The following is a 25225-nucleotide window of genomic DNA, read 5'->3' on the forward strand; positions in this document are numbered from 1 at the left end:
GAGTGATCACAGTTTTACAGAGTGTGATTATTACACGCAAAATATGACACTATAACCCATTGCTTTCTGGAACCGTTGGAGCATTCCTGTATAAAACCTAGAGGAATCATTAAACTTGGCAACTGATAAATAGAAAGAGAGATAGAGACCAAAAGACACACAGACTGAGAGGAGAGAGTGTAAGAGAGAAGGAAAGAGAGAGAAAAAGAGTGACAGAGACAGCGAGAGACAGAGACGAGGGGGGGGCAGACAGAGAGAGCAAGAAAGACCGACAGAGAGAGAGCCCAGAGCAAGAAGACAGACATACACCTGTACTGAGAGAGTGAGCAACAGACAGAGATGGGGGGCAGACAGAGAGTCAGAAAGACTGACAGAGAGAGTGAGCGACAGAAAGAGAGAGGCAGAGAAAGAGAGCAAGGGACAGAGAGCCCACAGCAAGAAATGAAACAAACATACTGAGAGAGTGAGTGAAAGAGACAGATACTGACCTCCACACACAGGCATTGAGTATTGCCAGTATCCTGACTCGGTGCAATAGCTGAGCGGTTCCCCATCCCGTGTAAACCCGTCATTGCAGTGATAGTAAATCACATCATTCAGACGGTACACAGGTTTCTCATTCGTCTTGTAGCCATTAATGAGAGTTCCTTGGTCTTCACATATAACTTCTGTATGAAGTACAATCAAATCGATATTTCCTTTTTAAATAGATTTGTCTCTCTTTCAAAGTTTCAATTTAATAATCTTCGGTTCATCCATGGATATCCAGAAACTTTCTACAACATTCATCGCATTGCATTTTCCCTATAAATTATATTACAGACTTCCTATATGCTTTTGAACAAAGAGAAAATTAATTCATAGTTTTGAACATATGTTGTAAAAGATATGTGTACATTTTTAATAGTTTTGCAACATCTCCAGATGTTGGATTCTAGCAACTGTTTATAATATATGATCAGCAACATTTAAATATGCCGACCTATAGATTTAACCAATGAAACAAGCAGATGATTCGCAACATAACACAATACTGGAATTGACTATTCAATTATATTTCCAGTGGTGTCTTAAATCAAATCTTAGCAAAACTTCATACCTCTAGCAGAGCTGCCAACCTGAACAAGAACATTTCAGTATTTTTAAAGTTGAAAATCAGTATTTTGGTGAGGAAAGCAGTATTTTCGAAGAAATACCATAGGACACTACATAAAACTGAAACTTGGGAAATCAGTATTTTGCGTGAAACCATCAGTATTCTTCTCAATTTTCAGTACTTAATACTGAAAATCCGTACTACTTGGCAGCTCTGCTCTAGTATTGGTTTTTAAAGTAACCTAAAATCAAATCTTTCTCTGTTTTTCTTACCTGTACACACAGTTTCTGTTCCACTCCATGTTTTATCTCCTTGACAAACCCTTCTCTGACTTCCATCAAGGCGGTATCCCTCATTACACTCAAACCTGACCTGGCTCTCAAAGGTATTACCCCAGCTATCCACTGCACCATTGGCTATTCCCAGTATCTCTGGGCACCGAACAGCTGTGGAAATTCATTGAAAATCAATGGCCTACATATTAAACATTTTTTTGAAATCCTAAACATTGCATGTTATACAAACACTTAGGCCCGTATTCTGAAGTCTTGTTTAAAGGTCAAGTCCACCACCAGAAAAACGTTGATTTGAATAAATAGAAAAAAAACAAACTAGCAGAATGCTGAAAATTTTATCAAAATCAGATGTAGAATAAAAAAGTTATGGCATTTTAAAGTTTCCCTTATTTTTCACAAAACAGTGATATGCACAACTCAGTGACATGCAGATGAGTCGGTCGATGATGTCCATCACTCACTATTTCTTTTGCTTTTATTGTTTGAATTATAGAATATATCATTTTTTACATATTTGACATTAAGGAGCAACTTGACTGAACCATATATTGTTAAATAATGCTAATTCCACATCGTTATTTCACTTGAAAATGAGGGGAAAATTTGAATATTTCATATAATAAAATACTAAAGAAATAGTGAGTGTGTGACATCATCAGTCTCCTCATTCGCATACCGACCAGGATGTGCATATATCTATTTTGTGAAATTAAGCGAAACTTTAAAATGTCATAACTTTTACTTTTACATCCGATTTTGAGGAAATTTTCAGTGTTATGTTTGTTGGATTTTTCTCTTTTAATTCAAATCAACTTTTTGTTGGGGGTGGCTTTTTTAATAAAAAATAAATTACTTCTTTGGTATTTATTTATTTTATTTTTCTTTCTAAATTCATGTAAATTACACAAAGCTTTTTCAAATTATATTAAGCAATATGAAAGGTACACATTTCAATCAACTTTAATATTCGACAAGTTTTCATATCCAACAACTTTCTTTGAATTTCCTTGTCTAAGAAGCATTGTTACTATGGTAACTGTCAGATAAAACATGTGATAAGTCATTAAAAAAACTCCCATGGATTAATTGCAAAAGAGGGACTACTATTACATATTAAGCAAATATGCTTGAAGGTACAATAGCCCCCAACACAAAGCTAATTGCATAAACAGCTTATATTGATGATCATTCAGTATGATCTGCTAATACAAGTAATTACAGGGAAATGCAGTACATTCATTCTCAGGCCTAAAAATAAATTGATAATTTCACAGACGATACTCACGTTCACAAGTTGGTAATATACGAGACCACTCCCCGTTTTCAAGGCAGGTTCTATAGTTAAGGGTGTAAGGTGGGTTCTCGTATCCTTCCCGACACACATACACTGCCCGACTCCTGTACTGGTAAACCCGAGTGGTGAGATCGGCATTGGGTAGTCTTCCCGGGTAGCCACACGAACGAGCTGTGTGCAGAGAATATTAACTGACATAATGATCGTTTGTGAAAGTAATGTACTCATCAATATATGAAGCTTGCATTGTAATGGTATGTACTGCTGAGCGATGAAATGACAACAGCTAAACTCATCACTGTCCAATAATGGACGTTCTTGACATCGATATACCTGTATACATGTATGATCACAATGGGGGGGAATGGACCTTTGACAGAACAGGGTTTTCTGCAATAGGAGGTGGCGTGGCCGAGTGGTCTAAGGCGCCTGACTACACATGGAAAGTCTGGGGTTCAATCCCCGGCCACAGCACCTATATATAACCGTGAGCAAGGTATTTAATCAACAGTGCTCTTTTGCTTGGAGATTTTTGATTGTTTAAAGGCTGGGGGGGGACCGATTCCGCCCCCTCTACATTTTTCACGATAAATCCGCTGTGCAAAATTTTTCAACCGTATACTCGCTGACTGTTTACTTCCAAATCTCGCACAACTTTTGAGACCAATTTTGCAATGCCCAGGTACGCGATTACGAGATTACACAATGTTATGTAAGTGCCAAAACTGCTCAAAAACATGAATTCTAAAAATACAATGCAAATTGTGTATTTAGCCAAAATTCATAAAGGTATCATTATTTCTACTTTAACTGAATAAACTTAATTAATGCTGTCTTTTTTATGATCAGAAATAAGTTTGTATTGATTACCATAAAAAAAACAAAAGCAAAAAGTTGAAAAACAAAGAAATACAAAAGAAATAAAAAGATAAAAATTTGCAATACCAATTTTTTTTAAAGTTTATTTGATCGGATCCTACAAAGAGTCTGTGAATAAAAAAATAGCAGATGTGGGGCAGTATGATAGTGGATTACAGCAAATGTTCATGCATAAATTAGCATAACTAATTCAATAAATGAAAATCTTAATATTTCAAAAATTAACCATACAGCTTTGTAGATCTTATTGCAAACTACCACTGCAAATCTTCGCGGCGCTCACACGATCAAAGGCTGAGATCTCGGAGGAGGGGGGGCAGAATCCCCCCTCCCCCGTGAGACGGCTCTTTTAGGGTTAACTCTAATGTGATAAGAAACACAAATGTGATAAGAAAATATGTCCATTGATCCAAAATGACCTTTGACCTAAGACATGTGCAAAACAATAATTCATACCGGTACTTGAGTTATACCATTATGTTGATGTTTCATGAGCTAGATCCATAATCTTTTTATGTTATGATGCCAATTCAACACATTTTCCCAACACAGCCAGAGCCCATTGACCTTTAAATGACCATTGATCTTGGCCATGTTACTGAAACGCACACAGGATATTCAGGGATGCACTGCTGCTCTAATGTCCAAGTTTCATGAACTAGATCCATAAACTTTTAAAGTTATGATGACAATTCCTCAAATACCCTCAACATGGCCAGAGTTTGTTGACCCCAAGTGACCTTTGACCTTGGTCATGTGACCTGAAACTCGCAAATGATATTTAGGGATACATGGTTGCTCTTATGTCCAAGTTTCATTAAGTAGATCCATAAATTTTTTAAGTTATGATGACAGTTCCTCACAAACCCCAACAGGGCATAAGTTTGTTGACCCTAATTGACCATTGACCTTGAAGGAGAATGAAACCTAAAATTTAATACCACATATCATTGATAATTACATGACAATCAAAATAAATCCACTTATAATAATGTGACTTATAAAGTGCCAAATCCACTCTGTAGAGTGCTCAAGGTGCATAAAGAGCTAAGAGTTAGATAAAAAAGTTTTTAGAATATTTTTGAAAGTTTTGACAGAGGTACATTTTTTTTGTCTTCAGGAAGGCTATTTCACAAAGTGGGGCATGCAAAAGCAAATGATCTTTCCCCCCAGGTTTTTGAAACTTTTCTGACCGATTTTGGAGGCCATTATAGGCCTGGCAGTATACCATCCTGATCAGCATTGGCCCATGTGTTTTACACTAGCAATCACAGGCGCCCGCCGAGGTCGGACACCGAGTTGTTAGTTGCTGACGTCACAACCCCCTACGGAGATATGGGGAGTATGAGCAAAATGGCAACCTCCACGGGTCATTTGAACATCAAAATATTGATAACTTTGACTTGGCATATCATGGGAAATAGGAAATAGCGAATATTCTTATTGGTGCAATGGTGCGAGATTTCACATTCGGTGAAAAAAAGAGATGCTCTATTCAACTCGGCTAACGCCTCGTTAAATAAAACATCTTTCTATTACCTCATGCGAAAACTTGCACCATCACACCCATGCCTATTCCCTATTTGTATACACAAACATGGGGCCACATACATACTTCCCATTTAATGCTTTCTTTAATTCAAAGTGATATTGATATTTACGTGTGCAGGTGAATGCTGGTTCCGACCACTCATAGTCTGCACCACAGGTGATTTCTCGAGAGCCGCGGATAGAGTAACCAGAATCGCAAACATATGAACGGGTATCACCGGGCAAGAAGAAATGCTTGTTGCTCGGCTGTAATGAGGCATTATCCACGGTGGGTGGGTCTCCACAGATAGCTAAAACAAAAGAAGATGAAATGGGAAAGTTATTTCTAGAAAAAAGTCTATAGATCTATTTTGTTGGTACATCTGCTGAGCATTCTATTTTATTTAGTAATTCATGCCCGGCTCCCCGCTCAGGTCTCCCTCTCTCGTTCCCTTTCGTTCTCATCTTTTCTCTGCCCTTTCCTTTGTATTGTATTTTTGTCTCTAGGCATATCCCAGCACAAGCCTCAGCTTTTAGGGTATATGCCTTCTTCTTTCAACCTAACATGTACATATTTATATTCTTCAAAATAAATTGATTTTTTGTATGAATTAATGTTTACAAAGAATGTAATGAATGGAAGAAAATTAATGTTTATTTGAACTGGATTGAATTTCCGTTCTTTTATAAGTTCTTTAACTCTCGACACGATTAAGTAATAATTGGGATCCAATAATGTTCATAAATTCTACAGAGGTCGGTTTCTGAACTTAACAGCGGCATAATAAGGGTTAACAATTTATCTTTGTACAGTGTTCACTTGAATAATAAAAGATACGCACGGTCTAGGGATATTATGCATTTAATCTTCAACCTAATATGTACACCCATTTTTTGTTCAGTTATCATATCCACAACAAACTTCAAATCCAAGAATATCAAGTAGTTTATAAATGAGCAATATTTCATACTTAATTTGGACCTATTGTACTGTAATGTCAGATATAATGTTAAAACAAATCGTCAGGATTATCTGCAGGCGCACATTTCTATCAATAGGAGTAGGCCGTTTAATCACAGGGCATGTCAACATATTGCTGTACAGCATACATACGAAAAATATAGAGGGCATTGTAAATCTCTCATACCAATGAGGCCATCAAAGCCAGTCAAAAGGGCTTCCTTTGATGGCCTTGGAATGATTCATGCCCTGTCATTGTGCTGTTTGATGTAAAATTTTCTTGAAATCCATATCAAACAGAGGAGCTTTTGTCATGGTATCTCAACATTCAACACAATCTAATCTGTTTGAAACCTGGAAAAAATGTGGGTTCTTTTAAACATTAAAACACAGTTTTACCAAAGATACTACAAGAGGAAGATCGAACAGTACATAGCCCGCGTAATGAAACGCTTGGGAAGAGCACCCTACAGCGTTGAGTGAGTAACAAACTTTTTAATCCTTTGCTTATCCCGAGATGGTTGTGTACAAAACATATGAGAGAACTGGTGAAGGGTTGAAGGAATAAACGATTTTTACATTTCAATTTTTTTTTCTTCAATTTTTCCCCCTTAAATTTGAGATGAATATATTTCTGAGGTTTCTTAGTAATAAAATGTGGAATTATTCCCATGCACCACCCTTGAGCCCTCTCGAAAGTCCCCTCTCTCCTTTCCCCCATATGTTTTATACACAGTCGTGAGCCGATATGCGAAGGTTTACTTACTCAACGCTGTTGGGTGCCCTTCCCCATAAGCATTTATCGAGCGTTTCAAAAAATCGTCGAAGTTTCTGATCTTCCCCTTGCAGTATCTTTGGTTTTACTTACAATTTGGGATGCAGATGAATTGGTTTCCTCCACCCCAATTTCTGTTGCTCATGCAACGTAGTCTTTCACTTCCAGACTCATTTGGGGTGTAGCCCTCCCTGCAGGAGAAATAGGCTTTGCCCTGGAAACGACGTTCGGGGGGATCATAGGTGACCAGGACCCCTTCTACTTCAGCAACCTCTGGGCAGAAATTATCCTCATCTACATAAATAAAAAAAAATAAATTATCCTCATCTGAGTTGCAAATAAATGTATGAAAATAAACTGAAAATCTAAAAAATATATGGTGGTGGTAATTTTTTGTTACCTGATTGCTAAGAAAGCAAGAATGCTTGTAAGCAACCAGAGGACTGACTGCTTAAGGTCCTCTCTGAGGGACCTGGTACTGAGAATTAATGCTTAACCAAAGGGCTTAGGGTGGGAATAGAATCCAGGTCACTGGAATACGAATCCCCCGTTCTACCCACTGAGCTATCGTGCCTCCTCTACATTCACCATGGAGAGATAAAAACAATTATCAAATTTAGAATTATGAGTTAGGGTGAATTTCATAATCTATAGGCTGTTTAGAAGGAGTTACCAGCTAGCGTAAATGGAGAAGATCCGCTTCCTCATTCCTGATTTGAATCTGCGTTTTTTTCTCTCTGCCCTCTTCATGTTATTACAAAATGCATCAACAAGGCAAAAGCAATTTTGTGTCTCGCCAACTTATGAAAATAACCAGAAATATCGTGATTTGCGAGGGCACGCAAGAGAATATATCGAAACTTCATTGTGAAATGACTGGGATGGAATAACACTTGTCATAAGAGCCTTGCACGAAAACTTTAATGTTGACCTGAAAATGATCTTTGAAAGTTTGACCTTACCATGTGACCTTCGAATGCAGCATAACATGCAGGTCGCCTAAGTCCATCTACCATCCAAGTTTGGTTTAAAAGTGACTTACGGTTGAGGAGTTAGGTGTTATAATTAAGAGGGTCTTCATCTCTTGCATGTAAACTTTGTTTAACGTTGACCTGAAAATGACCTTTGACCTTACGATGTGACCTCCGACTGCAGCATATCATGCAGGTCCCCTAAGTCCATCTACCATCCAAGTTTGGTTGAAAAGTGACTTACGGTTGTGGAGTTATGTGTCATTACAGGTTTGTGACGGACGGACGACATTTGGATCAATGAGAAGGAAGACCTGGCTCGCCTGCCCGGGCCCGGGCCGCCGGCTAGGATGAGAGTGACGCCTCGGTCGACATGCCCAAGCCCAGCGAAAACGCACCATTTTTACTCGCGCCACAAACTCGAAGCCAAAATTCCGAATTACAAAAAAAAAGATTGCATACTTACAATCACAAGATAATGATGATAAACGTCCTTAATCATGTCTTTAAAAGTGCTATAGTCCGGCTATTAGCGTCCCGCTCGCGCTCCGAATTAACTTTTAGTAATAGTTTAACAGAGTCTAGATGTATACTATTAATAGAAAATCGTGACTTCAAAAGGCTCGATCAGTGCTCAACTTAACACAACAAGCTTCACGCAGATGATAATGCCCAATGATGCGTGCCCCCACCCCCTCTTTTTTGGCTTTGCCCTATACTCCCCAAACAAAAAAGGTCTCACCGCCCCGACAATGTGGTTTATATATATGGAGCCAGGGGAATTGGAACACCCCCCCCCCCCGGCCCTCCGAAGCATAAAAACATTATCATTCCCATTCCACAGGGCGATAAGGGAGAAAATAAATGATCATGATTAAAGAAGGAGAACAAGCTAGAGGAATTGCCAAGCCAATCGAGTGAAAACAATATCCAGATACGGTGTTGGTGTTAGGGAGTTTACGGTCGAGGTTTGGGGTGCGCTCCGGGGTGCGCTGGCGCGGAACCCCAGAGCCCCCCCCCCCCCCGGTGAAAACATGGACCTATGAAAATATGGACGATTAACGCAAGCATTTCTTTGATCCCATGATAGTCACCGTCACCTGGTTATGCGCATCTTAATGAGAACATACAGGTGTTGCAACAATAGCATACCATGACTACCAAAGGTATCTGATCAAGACGGAACAGTTTCCCGGTCTTGATTTTTGTTGGCTTTGATACCCTGTTTCAGAATGTGCATTTCAGTCAACATGCTTCATAATTATATATGGAGCAACAAACTTGAGAAGCAGACGATTTTTATGATATGAAATATGATATTATTCGATCCGCTAACTACCGCTCACACATGAGGACCTCAATAACAGTTAGAGATACACAATGTTATGTGCCACGTATATCTGGAATATTAGGGAGAAACTTGGAAAAATAGATTTTTTTGAATGGTAATATCACAATATTGCCTCTATATTAAAATATGCAGATGTTTCCCTCAAATAAAGCACATGGAACTAAGATAAACAATGGTAAACAAAAACTGCACATCGATTTTTATTTCATTGATTGTTATCAACTGCGCATATAATCACGAACTGCTTCAGTCCCTTCTCACGATCAGACTGGTATATGAAGAGAATGTTATTAAAGGGGAATGAAACCTTTGGAGCAAATAGGCTTGTGTAGAAACAGAAAAATCAAAGAATAAGAATAAAGAAAGTTTGAGAAAAATCGGACAAATAGTGAGAAAGTTATGAGCATTTGAATATTGCAATCACCAATGCTATGGAGATCCTCCCATTGGCAATGCGACAAGGATGTGTGATGTCACTGATGAACAACTTCCCTTTGGTGGACTGTAAATTACCCTCAAAATGTCTCTTTTTGCTTTTTCTTATGATGAAACAAACTCTTTATCCATGATGTATTCTTAAAAAATATGTATTACATGCCCTCATGTAGACAGAACACATGATTTATGGATAGATGTGATAAAAGAGACATTCTAGTGAAATACACCATTCCCATAACATTAACACACCGATTTACATTAATATTGACGGCACCCCTCTAGAACAGAAAAAACAATCTAAATTTTTAGGTGTTATTATAGATGAATCTTTGACTTGGAATCAACACATACACCACGTTACGATGTCCGTTTCCAAAAGTATTGGGATAATTTCCAAGTTAAAATTCACTCTTCCTGACAGTACTTTATTCTTGTTATACAATTCGTTAGTCCTCCCTTATATAACATATTGTAATATCGTCTGGGCAAATTGTGGTTCTTTTAAACTCAATTCTCTCTTTAAATTACAAAAAAGAGCAATCCGTATATGCACAGGGTCACATTACTTGGCTCATTCTGACCCATTGTTTCATAAACTCAAAACTTTAAAAATATTTGATATCAATACAATTCAAGTAGCCATCTTTATGTTCAAATACTTTAATAATCAACTTCCTCCGTCCTTTAATAATATGTTTAGGTTTAACAGGTCTGTTCATTCCTACCCAACCCGCTCATCAGGAAACCTTCATCTCACCAACCCTAAGTTATTAATAACTCATAAATCAATTCGACATTATGGTCCTGATATTTGGAACAACTTTCCAGACAATATTAAGTCATGCTCAACAATATACTCATTCAAAGCCACTATTAAAAGAAAAACCATTGAATCATATGCATCCCCCTCTTCAAGTTAATTATTCAACTGCCCTTTACTGCACCCGCACCTGCACCTGCATTGCACCCACTTGATCAATGAAGAAAGAAATTTATGTACCATTTTACGAGGCCGCCATCATTTTCAAGCTTAACCGCTCACGATGGCGGTCTCCTGCATTCATTTAAACGGTTATTTTTTTTTCGATTGAATATTGCTTCTAGTCGATATTTATTTTTCATTGCTTTATTATGACTATTGCTTTATTACTTTGTGAAACTGAATTGTATCACCATATTGTTATGTTGCATATATTATCTTGAATGCAGAAATAAATAAAATCAAATCAAATCAAAAATCAAATATATACCAAGTAATGGGGAGAGTTGTTCACAAGTGACATCACACATCTTTGTCGCATTGCCAATTTGCTATCTCCATAGCATTAGTGATCGCAATATTCAAACGCTCATAACTTTCTCATTATTTGTCCGATTTTTCTCAAACTTTCGTTGATCTGTTTTCTTTGATTTTTCTGTTTTCACCATGCTATCTTGTTCCAATGGCTTCATTCTCCTTTAAGACGACAACTACAGTCACTTGTGAATTCATTATAAAGCGATGAATCTCTTCATGTAGGTCCGACCATGATTAGACCTAGCTACTTACATATTGGGAGGCATGTCCATCCGCACACTCCGTCACATACACATCGTTTGTTAACCGGGCAAGCTCTCCTCTGGCGATTGTTGTTACATCTCGGGGTTTGACATTCCTTCCTCTGGATTCGAATGAGTCCCTCATGACGATTACAATATTCCGCTGAGTAAAATAAGAATAACAAAACGTAATTAAATTGTCTCTGAAATTGCAATTCATGAAAATATTTTAAGGGACTTATCATCAAAGTCATCAAAAAATGCGAAAGCCAATTTTTTCCTTATGTATTTCTTTGTTTTTAGAATTTCTTATGTATTTCTTTGTTTTTTATCTTTTGTTTTTCATTGTTTTTTCAATGGAAATTATTACAGGTCAACCATTCAACAACTAGATTAAACCCTATATTAATTAAGCAGACCAATTAGAACGACAGATAATCACCCTTTTATGAATTTCATCTCCCATAGACTTTGTACACGAAGTATAAAAATGAGCCACTTTCGGCATGATATTGTCTCGTAAAAAGTCACGTGACGTTCGATGCTATTCCCGTATGTCGCAAATTTTGTCTCAAATGTTGCGTGAGACTTCAAAGAAAAGAGTCATCAAATTTTACGGCACTATCTTTTTGCGTTTCGGGAATATCGTGCTAAGCGTTGAGTGGGTTAAGGAAGTAGTTTTGTCGGTCGCTCGCTTAAGTTGTTCTTGAATTAAAAAAAAAAATGGCATAATGCAAGATGTCAGAAGAGAGTTAAAATTCTTTTTGGCAGAAAATCTTCCCAATATCTTCCTGCTCGGTTGGCTCTCACTTATCTGCAGGCACATAACCCGATTGAAACATTGACCAACAAGTGTCTCGACGCAAAGACTATACCAAATTTACTGTTTCAGAGGGCCTTCCAAAGACCTTATAATATATTACTAGACCGAAAGCTGCGCGCGCGTCCAGCACAAAACAAATGAGATTAGACTCCGCCTACCGCGATCATTTGAAGACAAAAATAAGCCCCCATTGACATTCATGAGCGTAAATATATTCATATTCCGGCCTTGTCATTGGCTAAGAGCGTCATTAATACGCGATTTCCCCGATTCTTTGTCATCGATACTAGTGGTATCGTGTTACAGAAGTAATTATTCATTTGACCTCATTACGTCATCTAATTTATTCATTCTGAAACTTTTCTTTCCACACAAAAATGGACCTACGAACACTCCGGTGAGTACTTATAAATTGATATAACCACATGAATTCAGTGGACTATTTACAAATTTCACACTGTATTTTGTGATCTTAGGTTATTTCTCTACCAAATTAGAGAGTTTACTATCATTCTTCTGTTAAAGGAAAGCAGAATTTGGTCTTTGAAATTGAAGTTAGATTGTCATCGTCGCCCAGTGCAGCCTGTAATGTTGCTTGCAGTGTTGCGGTTATGCCGCTGTGTTAACCACATGTATTTTGTACGGGCTCCTAGCCGATTGGGCATCGAGAGAATTTCGGGCCGGTTTGGTTCACCTCCAATTAACAAGGACCAACCCACGATTGATTAAAGCAAGAAGAATGAAGCTTCTTTTTGTACACTATAACGTTAGATCTAGAGGGAGATCTGCATCTATCTTCAGTAGATCGAAACCCAGTCAGGAATAAACTGTGAAGTGGAGTGTGGATGAAGATATATTGCCTGTCATTGTGTCAATCCTCACTTTCAGTTTCGGATATCAAATTTATTTTGCATAACTTCAGGCTTCTTCATTTAGCCCCCACCCATTTTAACTTATTGTTATTTCTAAATAGGGTCTATAGTTAGACTCCTAGACCAAAAGCTTCAGTCTCTCTATTTTGGTTGTTCTGCTGAACTGTGTTGGCTCACTCACGAATAGTAAAAAAAATGTCAGAAATTGTTGAATAAATCCCCAGAAACGACGGTTATTCCTGTATACGAAATAATATGCTGCTCTGCATGCATGTTTGTCTTATTATCAATAGGCTAGATCTAGGACCTAGATCTAGATAGGCCTAACGTTAGATCTAATTTCTAACTTGGTTAACAGAGGATCTAGGCCTAGTGTTACTGTTGCTTCTTATTAATATTATTTTAGACTTAGATCTAGGCCTACGGTACTTCACTTTTATTCATCGATGCTTTCTAATTCTAGGCCAACCTAATTCAAATCGAGTCATCTAAATTATACTTTCCCAACCCGCGACACTTACCCCAGGCCCAGGGCTTACGATCTAGGTCTGTAATTTAGGCCTAGATCTAGGTCTGGGCCTAAACGACTCCATTTACATGTACGAGTATGCCTGTCAGTGTCAGTGGACCAAGGACTAGATCTAATCTTGGTCAATAATGGCAATGAAGTTTAAACTTTCAGCCAGTAATAAAAGACATCAAATCCATATAGGCCTAGATCTCAGTTTAGAACCAAAGCTTTACTTTCTAGGTCTAGATAGATCGAGAGTCCATCGTTTCTATATAATCTAGATCTAGACCTAGGCCCCTACGAGTAATTTAGATACGCGAATGCTGTTGCACAGCACTGAGTCTTGGACTAGATCTATACTTTCTTACAAATAGATTTAGACCTAATGCATGAGATGAAATTATGTTAAAGTCAAATGAAATATTCGGAAATAAAAAGATGCAGATGTTTCTTTTTTGGGGGGGAGGGCAGACATTTGAAAAAAATTAGAGAAACCTAAAATTCAGAAAGCGAGGGCCAGAAGTAACCAATATTACCTATGGCCGTTTTGTGCATTTTCTAAAATAAAATTGAAGGATGTCATGCAATTCTTTTTTTGATGAAGGTTTTTACATTTCATCTCTTACCCAAATCCCTCCCCTATATATACGGTCATGAAAAATATCACTTCTTATTATTGTACTCTCTTTTCTTTCACAAACAGGTTGAGTTTGAAGAAAAAGAAAAACAGGTTGAGTTTGAAGGACAAGAAAAACAGTATAGAGGTCTACCTATATGGTTCAAGATGATGATCATAAGTGCATGCATCATTTTGCAGATTCTCATCCAGGTATAAAAGTTAAACTAACCCATTCAAAATTACAAGTACATTACATGCATTGAATGTTAACCATGTTTACATTAAATAAAAATAACCTGAGCCACAAAGAGGTAGGATCTGTACGGAACATACACTTCTTAAATATACAGGCTCTCGAGTCTAAAGTAGAACCAATGTCAAAAGTTATGTACTTTGGGCAAATTTATAAAATTAGGACATGTCCTTGATCTACTAGTAATTAAATTGCCTTTTTATTTCCTATTTGTTTATAAACAAAGCAATATTTATTTTTCATGAGTTATATTTCATAAAATTCATTTTATTCATTCTTTAGTGTGATATTCATATTTCATATTTGTAGATTTACAATTTTTTTTTGTTTTACATTTTGTCTAATAGGATGATGCAATTTGACAATTTCCATGGAGGTGATTGATGATAAATAATTGGTGAAGTAGGCCTAATAGAACAGTGCCTGGACCACAGAGAGAAATACAAACTACAGCAGTTATATGAGTGAGTGAGTGAGTTAGTTAGTGATTATTTTTGATAATGGAGGTTCACATTTTTTTGGCAACAAATAGACCTGCCTTTGAAAAACCCATTTCAATTTTGTTTCTAGATTATAGTTAGTGTCGTTTTTAATTACAGATCAAAATATTCTGTGCAACAAAACATATCAACTTTAATTCTGACTATTCATATAATTTACATATGTTTATTTATATATTCATATTTACAAGAAATCTCTGTCATTTTTTCCGAAGAGTACATGTAGTTAGAATGGAGAGTGGTATGTAAACTGCAGAGAACATGTTTAAGTGATATGCTTTATAGAAGTACAACTTTATAATTAGAAGTAAGATTTCCAATGGTATGTGTTGAAGAAACATATACCTATACATAGTCTCACTTTTCTTAAAACATTTGTTTTATAAATCATGACAATTTAATTGATTTTCTTTCTCTATTTTTTTCAATCTGCAGGACTGGTGTAACAGATGTTTTCATTCAAGAAATCCAACTATTGAACATTGAAGACTTAGGAACCACGTGATGAAGATGGAAAAGGTTTTTTTTTTCCAAGTCCAATTTAAAAAAAAAAATTATCACAACCCAAATTCATGACGTATGAAATTTCTTATTGATTTTCATTAAAATTGGTTGCAAAAAGAGAAGCTATAAACATACAAATAGGAGCAGCGGATTGAAGTTGCTTGAAAGTGGGGGGGGGGGGGCACAGGGAAAATGCTGTTTCATGTGAAATTTTTAAAAAGTTGCGAGCAAGCAAAATTTTGACATTTTAAAAACAAATATCCAATTTTGTGATAGATTTCGACAAAATATTCAAAATGATATATTTCACCCTTTGCTTTCCTTTTTCTTTTTTTCCCCTTGGTCGTGATTTTTTTTTTAGGGGGGGGGGGCAAGAGCATTGGCAGCGGAAGGCAAAAAAATTAGGGGGGTCCACCTGAATTTATCCACCTAAATCTTAGAAGGGACCACAAAAATTTCCAGCAAAAAAAAGGTTGTCAACCACAATTTTAGGGGGGGGGGTCTACCTGAATTTAGGGGGGACGCAGGAAAAAAATTGACGAGCAAAAAAAAAAAAGATTCCTAACAAAAAATTTAGGAGGGGGGACAGGTCCCCCTATCCCACCGCTTCCACTGCCTGTGGGCAAGAGTCCTTCAAGTCCCCCCCCCCTCCATCTGTACGCACCTGCTTATATACCCCACTCACATGAATTATTAAACTTAATGCACACAGGATTTCCTTCAGAAGTATATTATAGAAATGAAAATATTGTTTTCTTGTTTCAAAGGGCACTCGTCATGGTGACCATAAACAGATCCTTCTCAAGTGAAAGGGGCACAGAACAAATTCTTTAGAAGCGCTCTTCTTGGGTAAAAGGGGGCAGTGATTCAAGAAAGGGCACTTTCAAGAAGGCGAGGGGGCACTTTGTATTACATGAAACGGGCTCTCAGATGGAAGGGCACAGAACACGTGGGGGGCATTTTTGGGTGAAAAATTGCATATAAGGAAGAGCACTAATTGGTATTACCTAAAACAGGTTCTCATCAGGTGAAAGGGACACAGTACACGTTCGTGAGGGGGCATTTTCTTGCATAAAAAGGCACTTTTCAGTGCTTCAACAAGCAGGGGGAATTGTGCATGCCCCCCCAGCATACAAAAACATATTCATTTTGGTTCAAACTATTAACATACGCTTAAAAAGGTAAAGCTTAATCCTCTGATAATGTGATTTTTTTCTGGATAATTAATAAAATTCACCACTAACCAGAAAATTCCTTCATGTCTTTCATTTGTGTTCATATAGTATTTGTACCGAGCTAAAATGAAAGGGATTTGGAATTGGCAAAATTCAAAGTGAGACGGAGATCGAGAGAGGGAAAGAGTGATGAGAAGTGGGTTGAAAAGAGATGAGAAAGAAATGGAGGGGCACATAATTTATGAAGAGATAATTTAGAGGGGGTGGTGAGAGAGCTGGTGTTGGAAGTAGGAACAAAAGGGGTGGAAGAGAAATAAGACGAGATTTTTGGAAACCAGGAGACAGATAACAAGTGGGAAAATAAGGAAATATATGAAAAGTCCAAGAAAATCTTTTTTTTTTATTCTCCCATATTGCAATATTCTTATGCGAAAATGAATTTTCATGATACCCTACCATTAGAAATTCAAAATTGGGTATAAAAGAAATCTACTTATCTTCATATTTTTTAAAGATATTATTTTCCAGAAAAATTATGAATGGACCTAACCCCTTTTGAAAAAAGTGAATTTTCTTTTTTTAGTTCACTTTTTTATGGGAATTTCAACTTTTCTATGGTATCATCTTATAGAGCTACTAAAAATCAATTAAGACATAAAAATCAAATTTGATTAAAAATGGACCTAACCCCTTTTAAAAGTGAGCTCTTCATATGTAGAAGGGCGGCACAAAAGAACATGAGTGGGAAAATGATTAAATGGAAAAAAACAGAGTAAGAAATGCTGGAGAATAAAGGGGACAGGAAACATATTGAGCATGATAAACTGGGGTCCGTTTCATCATGAGTTACAAGTATGGTAACTACGAATACCAATCATAATCAAGGTTCCCACGTTTATCACAATAATAGCGACGTTTAAATAGCTCAGTGTAATTCATTACGAAACGGACGCCAGAAGAAAGCAGGCACGGGGATCCATGAAGATTTTTTTTTTTACTTCTCCAAATTAAATTTGTAACAAGAAATGACTCTTTTAGTGGTGAAAGTTATTTTTTTCAGTATTCATACTCAACCAGTAAAAATGAATACCATCATTGTAATAACCATGATTTGCCCCCACCCCACCTCCACCTTTTACCTAATCGCGACTTGATCTACTCTTTTCATCTTCCCTTTTAGAATTAGCATAGGCCTATAAGACGCAATACAAACATTGTTTTGTTTTTAAGTGATATCGCTTGTGATATCGATACTTTATAAAGCGCAACGTATCGTCTCAGATTTGCGCTTGCTTGATTCGCTGAATCCTTCGCGTCACGAGCGCGTAACAAAATGAATACATTAATAAATTTGCCAAGTTGACCTTTGTCATTGCGCTGGTGTGCGTATTGTCTAATACACGTACAAAACCACAGTTGACGAGGGAGCATCGTACGAAATTAATATTAATGGGGGCTTATTTTAGCTTCTAATGGATTAAACAAAATGGCGGTAGCTTCGGGGGCCTGGGGCCTTCAGTACTGTAGCGGCCGCCGCTCTCGCTTATTTCTTCCATTCCGACCTCTACGTCAGGATGGTGTTCAGTCTGTGGTGGATCACCTGAGCTTTTCTCTATTTCCATTTTTTTGTCTATCTCAATATTTTCCGAGCATGCAGTTTCCAAGATAATTATAATAAGAGTGGAAGAAAATGCTAGAGCGGCTCGCTATAGTTTATTTGCAATTAAGGGTCGTTTCGTCAAAATATATGACTATGGGGGTACACAGCAAAGAAATTAAGACACAGGGGTTTGTGACTCAGATTTTAGTTTCAATGGCAAAAAGAAAAATGGTGCACTTTATTATTCAAATTGCATAAATATATACATGTACTTTACTCGCCACTGTTACAGGTAAACAATGTCTAATATTTAGATAAGCTCTAAGATGTTTTTGTTATCAGAGAAATAAGGGCTAATTATTAAACTTTTATTTTGGGCATCCAAGTATAAGAATTTTCCAAATCTATAACCGGCGTCTAGCTTAAGAGAAAAACATCTATTTCCAGCTTCCCAGTCTCGACATTCGATCGTTTCCACGTCTGTTAATTCCGGCGTCGATATATACGAAGAGATTGATTCCTAGACTATTTACTTCAGGTCGCTCGCCCAAAATAATTATTAAGAAAATTTATATCATAGCAAGATCTATACTTTTATTAATCTGGACCTCTATTGGGGAATTCTCATATTCAAACATACGGGTCAATATAGGGACTTAATTCAATTCATATCTAAGTTTCCAGCGTCTATATGCCTTGGCTATAGGCTTGTTTCCTGCGTCTGTTTACCTTTCCAAGTTTTCCAAGTCTTCCCCGTGGCAAGCCTTCCGCAGTCAGATTTCCGTTGTTTGTGCCAGCCCCGGCGATCGACTAAACGTGTCTTATTTATATGGACAAATTGCGGACGTAGGTGAAAACGGTGCGCCGAGCGGGTTTGGATAGCACACACACGTCTACGCGCAGCGTATAATGTACAGAGAACTCGAACTGTGCTTTATCGAAGCCAGTTTATTCACAATTTCTCGTTTATTTCTACAAAACATTCAATAAGTCGATACATTTCCAAAAGGATATATCTTTTTGCACTGAAATATATACAGAACAATTCATATCAATAATCAAAAAGATATGAAATAGTCAAAAATCTATCAAAATCGACCAGCGCTGCGATCGGACGTACTGTGCATTCCAAACGCTCATCCGCACTTATGCAAATACACCGGTTGTGCTCTTATGCAAATTATGTACGTTCATAAACACAGCCAGCGATGAATTATTCAATCTATATCTACACCAATTCGATCATAAAAACTGCAAATCAACTTATCTCCTAACATTTCTTCATTAAAAACTCAGGCCTCATTTACAAAACTAGCTAATACATTAATCATTTTAGAATATGAAATCTCAAGTAATTTCTAATAATAACCGAAAGACATAATACTCACGGTTGAATGAGTTCTCGCGACAGCTATGAATAATGAGTAAACAATAGTCATGCGCAGGGCTGATTGTTTACGTCACGATCCTTGATGTGGGATCGTTACAGTACACAAGGCATGAGTAGACTGCACATTCAGACCGTTAAGAGTGAAGGGTTTGCACAGCAGAATTATTAGGCTCTCACTGTGGGGCGTTGGGAAGTATACCCAAAGAATATTACATTAAAGGACAAGTCCATCCCCAAAAGACCATGGTTTTTAATATAAAAAAATCAACCAGTACAACACTGAAAACTTCATATAATCGGATGTAAAATAAGAAAGTTATTACAGTTTATTAAAGTTTATTAAAGTTTTGCTTAATTTCACAAAACAGTTGTGTGCACATCCTGATCGGTATGCAAATGAAGATACATTTTGACGTCATCCACTCTGCACTATTTCCTTTGTCTTTTATGAAATGTGACTTTTATTTTCTCCTAATTGTCAAGTGAAACAATGATTATTTCCTTTCTGAACATATGTAGCATTATTTAATACTAAATGGTTAAGTTGGTCTTAGGCCTATTGTCAAATCCGTAAAATGAAATATTGTATAATTAAAAAAAAAAAGCAAAAGAAATAGTGAATGAGGGACTTTAACTTTGTCTCATTAATTTTGAAGTTTGCATGTAACTGTGTGGTCCATTTATACTCACTGTTTTGTGAAAAATAAGCGAAAATTTAAAATGTCAGAACTTTCTTATTTTATATCCGATTTTGATGAAATATTCAGTATTAATATGCCAGTTAGATTTTTTTCTCATATTAACATTTTCTGGGGTCGACTTGATTGACCTTTCAGTTTATTCAACACATTTACTTTGAGCACGGAATAGCAAAGCTGTAAACTTAATAACCATGATAACAAATATGCTTATATGCCTATTTCGGCCGCTCATTATGATATGTCTTGCGCTTTGAAGTTCTACTTACGACGATGTCTACATCGGGGCAATCTTCCGGACCACGACCCATTGATGCATGTTGTATTCTTAAAATTATTCGGCACAATCTGATAAAACAAACTGCAAGAAATGTTCGCCACAGTCCCCGCAGGATGGGGTGCCGAACTTGGATAGGTGATTTCCGCAAAGTCAATCATATCGATGTCGTCGCACGTCGATAACACACCTGTTTGTTATAAATAAAAAAAATACAATGATCAATTACGGTCTTTCAGACTGTTTATATTTTTCATTTATAAAATCGGCTAAAGGGCGACCACAAATCGCCGGTGTAGTGGTGGTTCACGACAGTTAACTGCTCAAGTTCCGCCGCCAACCGTGTCACAACATCAATGGCGTAGATACGGGGGGGGGGGGCCTGGGGGCACGTGCCCACCCCCTCTGAGATTTGGTTTGCCTCCCAGGGACCCCCAGAAAAAAATTGGTAGAGCCAAAAAAAAGGGAGAAAGAAGAAAAAAAAGGAAAAGTAGAAGAAAGACAGAAGGAAAAAAAGAGGAAAATAAGAGTAAGACGAATGAATAAAAAAAAATATTTCATGTTACTATATAAAATTTTTGCTTGCGCTTCGCGCCAGAATTGCCTGTTCGTTGAGATTCATATCTTGCTCAATAGGCTGATATCATAAATATGGAGCAAGTTTTGAATTCAATATACCAAACTTATTTTAGCTGGGACATCGAGCTATCATTATTTTTTTTCATGTACAAATATAAGGGCTCTATAAAATGTCCGTTTTAAGGTCTACATACATGTATCACCATTTAAAGCTCACGCTGCGTGGTCACATTGCTTGATTTGCCAAGTTCATATTGTCTACGTGGATTCCATAATGTTCCATTTAACAAATGTTGTCAGAATGCCCAGATTCTAGATCTAAATTTAAAACATACGCGATAGCCTGCATGTTCTTTATTCAAAATTGACTTAAATTATCCAGTTTCACATCAGAATATCAATAATTGTCTGCTCACGCTTCACGATCGCATTATTAATGATACCCATAACTATAGGCCTATCCTATTTATGATCAGTACAAAATATGAATAGAGTGTACTAGCTGTTTTTAGGTCTAAAATCTCAATTTTCTTCCTCTCCTCGCATACCTATCCCATTTATTAAAACAAAAAGTGCTTAGAATGACCATTGTTTTTTAAGTCGGAATGTCAAAAAAATTTACTCGCGCTTCGCGCTCGCATTATTGAAATATATACCGTCTTCCTGGGTAACTGTAAGCAGCCTAGGTCCCCTTTCGATAATGCCAGAACAGTTAATACAAATTTCTGCTCGTGCTTCACCTTCGCAGTAACCATCTAGTTACATACGAATCTTGTTCAGGATCACACATAACATTGCCTAGAATATTTAAATTTTCAGGACAAAATACAAAGTAAAAAAAAAAATCGCTGGTGCTTCGCGCTGGCACTTTTTATAAGGCTTATGACATTATTCATGTTTATAATGTTTTATAAGAATAAAACTAAGAAGTGACTGATCGGTGAAAATATAGGGGAAGATAATTTTGGGCCCCATCCCCTATTGGCGAAAGTCGGATCCGCCCTTGTGACACATACATACATCGGAAAAAAATGGCCGGTGCCCCCCCTGAAAAAACAAGGACCCCCAGTGCCCCCAGGAAAAAATACTAGCTACACCACTGCCAGTGGCGTAACTACGGGGGGCATGGGGGGCACGTGTCCCCCCCCCAAAAAAAAAAGGGGGAAAAGGAGAAAAAGAGGGTGAAAGTGAAAGAAACGTAGTGGGGAGGAAGGAATTATTGTTAATTATGTTATATTATATCATAATTATGTCATGTTATATTACATCAAAGAAAAAAATAATTTAACTTATTAATGAAACATAATTTGCTCAGGGCCTATGTATTCATTAATACTGATTCTCGCATTGTCTGTTTAACGAGATATATAATCCTGTTGTACTAAAACCTCCCGTTTTCAAGTCAATATACACCAAATATATTTCCTCGCACTTCGAATTATTATTGTTTTATGTAGTGACATATCATTTCAAGGTCTTAATATAAAACATTTCCCGTCCGTGCTTACGTTCGCATTAGTGATTAGTGAGATATGTCTGCTCTTCATGATTTCCTAAAATCAGTCCTTAAAATGTCCCCTTTTCTGATCTGAATATCAAAAATTTCAGCTTGCGCTCGCATCATTTGGGTAGTGAAATAGCATGGTCTACGTGAATTCCTACAAACAAGCCTTAGAATGCCCCTCTTCAGGTGTGAATTTCATATTTTTTTTCAGCGAAGCGCTAGTGAGATGCGTATGATAATCATGATTACAATTACTACAAAAAGTATGTCTTTATGTGTAATTCTAACAAAATCAGCATGCGCTTGGCACTCGCATCAGATGATTATGGGGAGGCGCGATAGCTCAGTCTGCAGAGCGGGGGATTCGTATTCCGGTGACCCGGGTTCGATTCCCACTTGGTGCGCTAGTGCCCTTTGGTAAGGCATTAATCCTCAGTACCAGGTCTTTCGGAGAGGACCTTAAGCCGTCGGTCCTCTGGTTGTTTGCTTACAAGCATCCATGCTTTCTTAGCAATCAGGTAAAAAATCACCACCAAATGATGTACTCTTAATGGATAAAAAAAATAGTCCTTAAAATATCCATGTTTGGGGTCAATATATACAAAAATTTCAACTCGCGCTTCGCGCTCGCTTCATTTGGTTATTGAAATACGTATGGTCTTCGTAAATTCCTACAAAAAAGAGCCTTAAAATGTCCCTCATCAGGTCTGAATTTCCTAAAATTTTTAGCTCCCGCTTCGAGCTCGCAATATTTGATTAGTGATTTTAATCATGATTACAATGACTACAAGTGCTTTATGTGTTTGGATGCATATAATTCTAACAAAATCAGCAAGCGCTTGGCACTCGCTATTACTATGGTGAGATATGTATACTCTTAATAGATTCCTAAAATAATTATAGTCCTTAAAATGTCTGTTTGGGGTCAATATACACAAAAATTTCAGCTCGCGCTTTGTTTGTTTAGCGAGACAGGTACATATCATGATCACCAAAAATTTGTTTATTATGTCCCCTTTAGATCTGAATGTCAAAAATTTTCAGCTTCGCGCTCGCATTATGTGATCAGTGACATATATATACGTTTAATGACACTGTCCTTAAAATATCTCTGTTAGGTCAGTATACCTAGCAACTGAGCGCGCTCACTAGATAACTCAAAATTTTTGCTGATGCCCCCCCATGCCGTGACCCACGGTATGCCACTGGAAATGGAGGATATTGGCTGAATTGAATTATTAATTTGACCAACGTATAATGCCCTAAACAGGAGATCAATTCAAACGGGAGCGCCAGAAGGGGGGGGGGTCAAATGCATTTCGCCCCTTTCTCCTAAAAAAACCCCCAAAACCGTGGAGGAGGAAAATGGAAAAGAATAATAAAAGTTCTTAAACTTTTTACATTTCAATTTACATTCAGATGCAGCAGTGCTGAAGGATATCGGTTGCCCTTGAAATAAAAACTTATCTATTATTATTATGTATTTGTTGGGAGGGGTTCTTCTGCAATGTTGTTATAAAAATGGGAATACATGTCTGCATGTGGGATTATAGACCTCACTTTTATGCAAATACCTCTCAAATGAGGCGTCGCCTAGTATCGTTGATAATGAAAATGTAATGATGGATGGGGATAGTTGTCCCGAAAGTTGTAAAAGCTTGCATCTTTTAGCTGAAAGTTTGAAATTCACCAAAATGTTGCACCAAAATGACCCAAAATGTTGCCTTTTAAGATATACGGCCCTCATGGAATTTCGGTCGCTCCATGGCTTGCAAAGTTCTTAAAAAGAATATTACGCGTCTCTCTTTACCCCTGAAAAGAATTGGGTACATCCTGGAAAACAGGGACAGAGCCACCTTCTCCAAAAAAGCGCCTCTGTGATACCCCCCCCCCCTTCATTCAGAATTTCTTCTGCGAGCCATGCTTAAATTGGGGCAATAATGGATTTTTAATGAAGCGGTAATTCAGCTTTTACAGAGAGCTGTTTAGCTGTTTATAATCACTTCACAAACTATGGTTTTTCATCCAACTTTCACATACATAATTGGTACACTATCTGTTTTCATGATTATCACACATGATAATCCCATGTAGCCGCGTTAAAATATTATTTAAAAAGAGGAAAGTTTAACAAAGACTACGACCATTCACTTACCTTTACAGTGTAAAAGACAGAGGAAAAGCCCTGCAAACAGGGCCAGACACTGAAAACTCTTTCCCTCCATTATTCGTTGCTCTCTAACCAACACTAACTTCCATATTTATTATTCCTCTAAAAGCATAAAAGAAAGAGCATTTCTACGGTACGTAGGCCTACAACAGTTACGTGACCACATAATAGACCGCGCCGGGAAAGAGAATGCGCTGATTGGCTGAATATCGCAGGCGACACATGTCAATCAAAACCCACTTGAGCCATAATGCGTGGATATCGTGTTTGATGATAATCTCACAATTATACACTGAGCTGATAGAAAATTCCCGCTCCAAGTGACGTCATAAACAGGTATACAGTAAGGCCTGGGTTTTTTTTTGTGGAGAGGGGGGGGGGGGGTAATGAATTAGTGTGGGTCTAATTACATTGCTGGAAAAACATCATTCTTTGATCAGGGTCCCGTAACACAAAGGATAGCGATTGATCGTACGCTTGGTTTTAACGATTGATTGTACATTATAGTCAAGGCAATAAAAAAAATGTTCATAAAAATGTTCTACGATAATTGCTAAGCATTGTGTTACGGACCCCAAAGTTTAGTATGAAAGTTGCCCCTAAACTGCGACATATTGTAT

The 25225-nt window shown here is 37.3% G+C and overlaps 1 protein-coding gene across 2 annotated transcripts in view; it reads right to left on the bottom strand.

Moving 5' to 3' along the window:
* The window catches only part of LOC121428488 (sushi, von Willebrand factor type A, EGF and pentraxin domain-containing protein 1-like), a 60172-nt gene extending 35444 nt beyond the window's left edge, over window positions 1–24728 (bottom strand). The window contains exons 1-8 of one of the 2 annotated variants that reach the window (XM_041625116.1): window positions 24591–24728; window positions 20345–20542; window positions 11141–11293; window positions 6925–7125; window positions 5227–5406; window positions 2678–2857; window positions 1369–1542; window positions 489–668 (exon numbers count right to left, since the gene is read on the bottom strand). In XM_041625116.1, the coding sequence (XP_041481050.1) occupies window positions 489–668; window positions 1369–1542; window positions 2678–2857; window positions 5227–5406; window positions 6925–7125; window positions 11141–11293; window positions 20345–20542; window positions 24591–24660 (1336 nt within the window). In that variant the 5' untranslated portion in view covers window positions 24661–24728. Of the gene's footprint in view, window positions 1–488; window positions 669–1368; window positions 1543–2677; window positions 2858–5226; window positions 5407–6924; window positions 7126–8268; window positions 8444–11140; window positions 11294–20344; window positions 20543–24590 lie in introns of those variants that run through there. The other variant, XM_041625118.1, reaches the window with a different exon arrangement.
* Window positions 24729–25225: the final 497 nt, after the last annotated feature.

This window comes from Lytechinus variegatus, chromosome 15 (genome assembly GCF_018143015.1).
Source record: "Lytechinus variegatus isolate NC3 chromosome 15, Lvar_3.0, whole genome shotgun sequence".
NCBI classification, from domain to species: Eukaryota; Metazoa; Echinodermata; class Echinoidea; order Temnopleuroida; family Toxopneustidae; genus Lytechinus; species Lytechinus variegatus.